Source organism: Sphaeroforma arctica (assembly GCF_001186125.1).
Source record: "Sphaeroforma arctica JP610 unplaced genomic scaffold supercont1.7875, whole genome shotgun sequence".
NCBI lineage: Eukaryota > Ichthyosporea > Ichthyophonida > Sphaeroforma > Sphaeroforma arctica.
The window spans coordinates 1-1,341 of record NW_014032683.1 but is presented as its reverse complement, the minus strand read 5'-3'; the positions used below and the strand labels follow the sequence as shown (position 1 = coordinate 1,341).

General features: G+C 36.5%; 1 protein-coding gene across 1 annotated transcript; it reads right to left on the bottom strand.

Moving 5' to 3' along the window:
- Positions 1-161: 161 nt before the first annotated feature.
- SARC_16349 (hypothetical protein) lies at positions 162-967 on the bottom strand (the record flags this gene model as incomplete). Its single annotated transcript, XM_014289542.1, has 2 exons — positions 162-274; positions 796-967. Coding segments are annotated over 2 exons (285 nt in total), but the record flags the coding sequence as incomplete, so codon positions are not given.
- Positions 968-1,341: the final 374 nt, after the last annotated feature.

Below are 1,341 nucleotides of genomic sequence, written 5' to 3'. Positions count from 1 at the left end.
GTGTGTGTGTGTGTGTGTGTGTGTGTGTGTGTGTGTGTGTGTGTGTGTGTGTGTGTGTGTGTGTGTGTGTGTGTGTGTGTGTGTAAAAATCAAGAATATCCTACCTCGCAGACGTTTTTAGAATCTGGCTGCTGTGTGTGCCGACAAACAGGGCAACTGTGGTCTCGCCAACTCTTCATGCACTCGCAGTGGAATGTGTGATTGCATAGTGTAGTCAATATGCCACTGACACCCTCGTCTATTCTTTCCAGACAAACAGCACACGATGGCAATTCTGTCATGAATGTACCACATGATAAAAATGAGAATCTAAAGTCGGACATTGGATATAATGATTTGGAAATACATATATGTCAATATAAATTAAGCAATGGGACCTGCTGCACGCTAAAGAATACGCATTCATATACACATTCCCTACATGCAATCGCAAACCACGACTTGAGGTCCGCTGTTCGGTTGGTATTAGTGATCTTGCACATATACGCCGCATGGCACACAGTTGTCTTGACAAATAGGCCACGTATATATATATAAACTGAATATATGTACGCGACATGATACCTATTTGTTGCAGTTACGCATACATACACACATTCTCAACCTGTAATCCCGACTCTCAAATGCAAGAGATACATTTCCGCGCTTTTAGCGTTCGTGATCTTCTGCACATACACCACATGGCACACAGCTTCCTCGAGAAATAGCCCGTGTAAATATGTATAAACTTGTCAATATGTACGTGCAAAAGTACAAAATAGTCGAAGTCTTTGCATCTCTATATAGTCCCTTTACCTGTAATCCCGAATCTTAATTTGAGATCCATTTCCGAGCTTTTAGCGTTCGTGATCTTCTGCACATATACTACATGACACACAGCTTCTTCGAGAAATGAGAAGCGTGTGTTGTTGTACACTGTATAGAACTCATCCGCCAATTCTTGGTCCATGAATTGCAGTAGCACCATATAGTGAATCTGTACAAATATACAAGACAAGTTAATGATAAAATATGCAATTGCTGTACTACATGGATATATTCGAAATTGTAGTCTGATGGCTGATGAAGAACAGCATTTAAAATTTGATATTCTCTGCAGTGCACAAAGATAAAATCTTCCTCAAGTAATAACAAAACGCGTATTTCATGCACCGTGTAAACTTATTCACGAAGCCATTGCCTATCATTCGCAATGGCACCTTATAGTGGATATATATATATATATATATATATATATATATATATATATATATATATATATATATATATATATATATATATATATATATATATATATATATATATATATATATATATATATATATATATATATATATATAT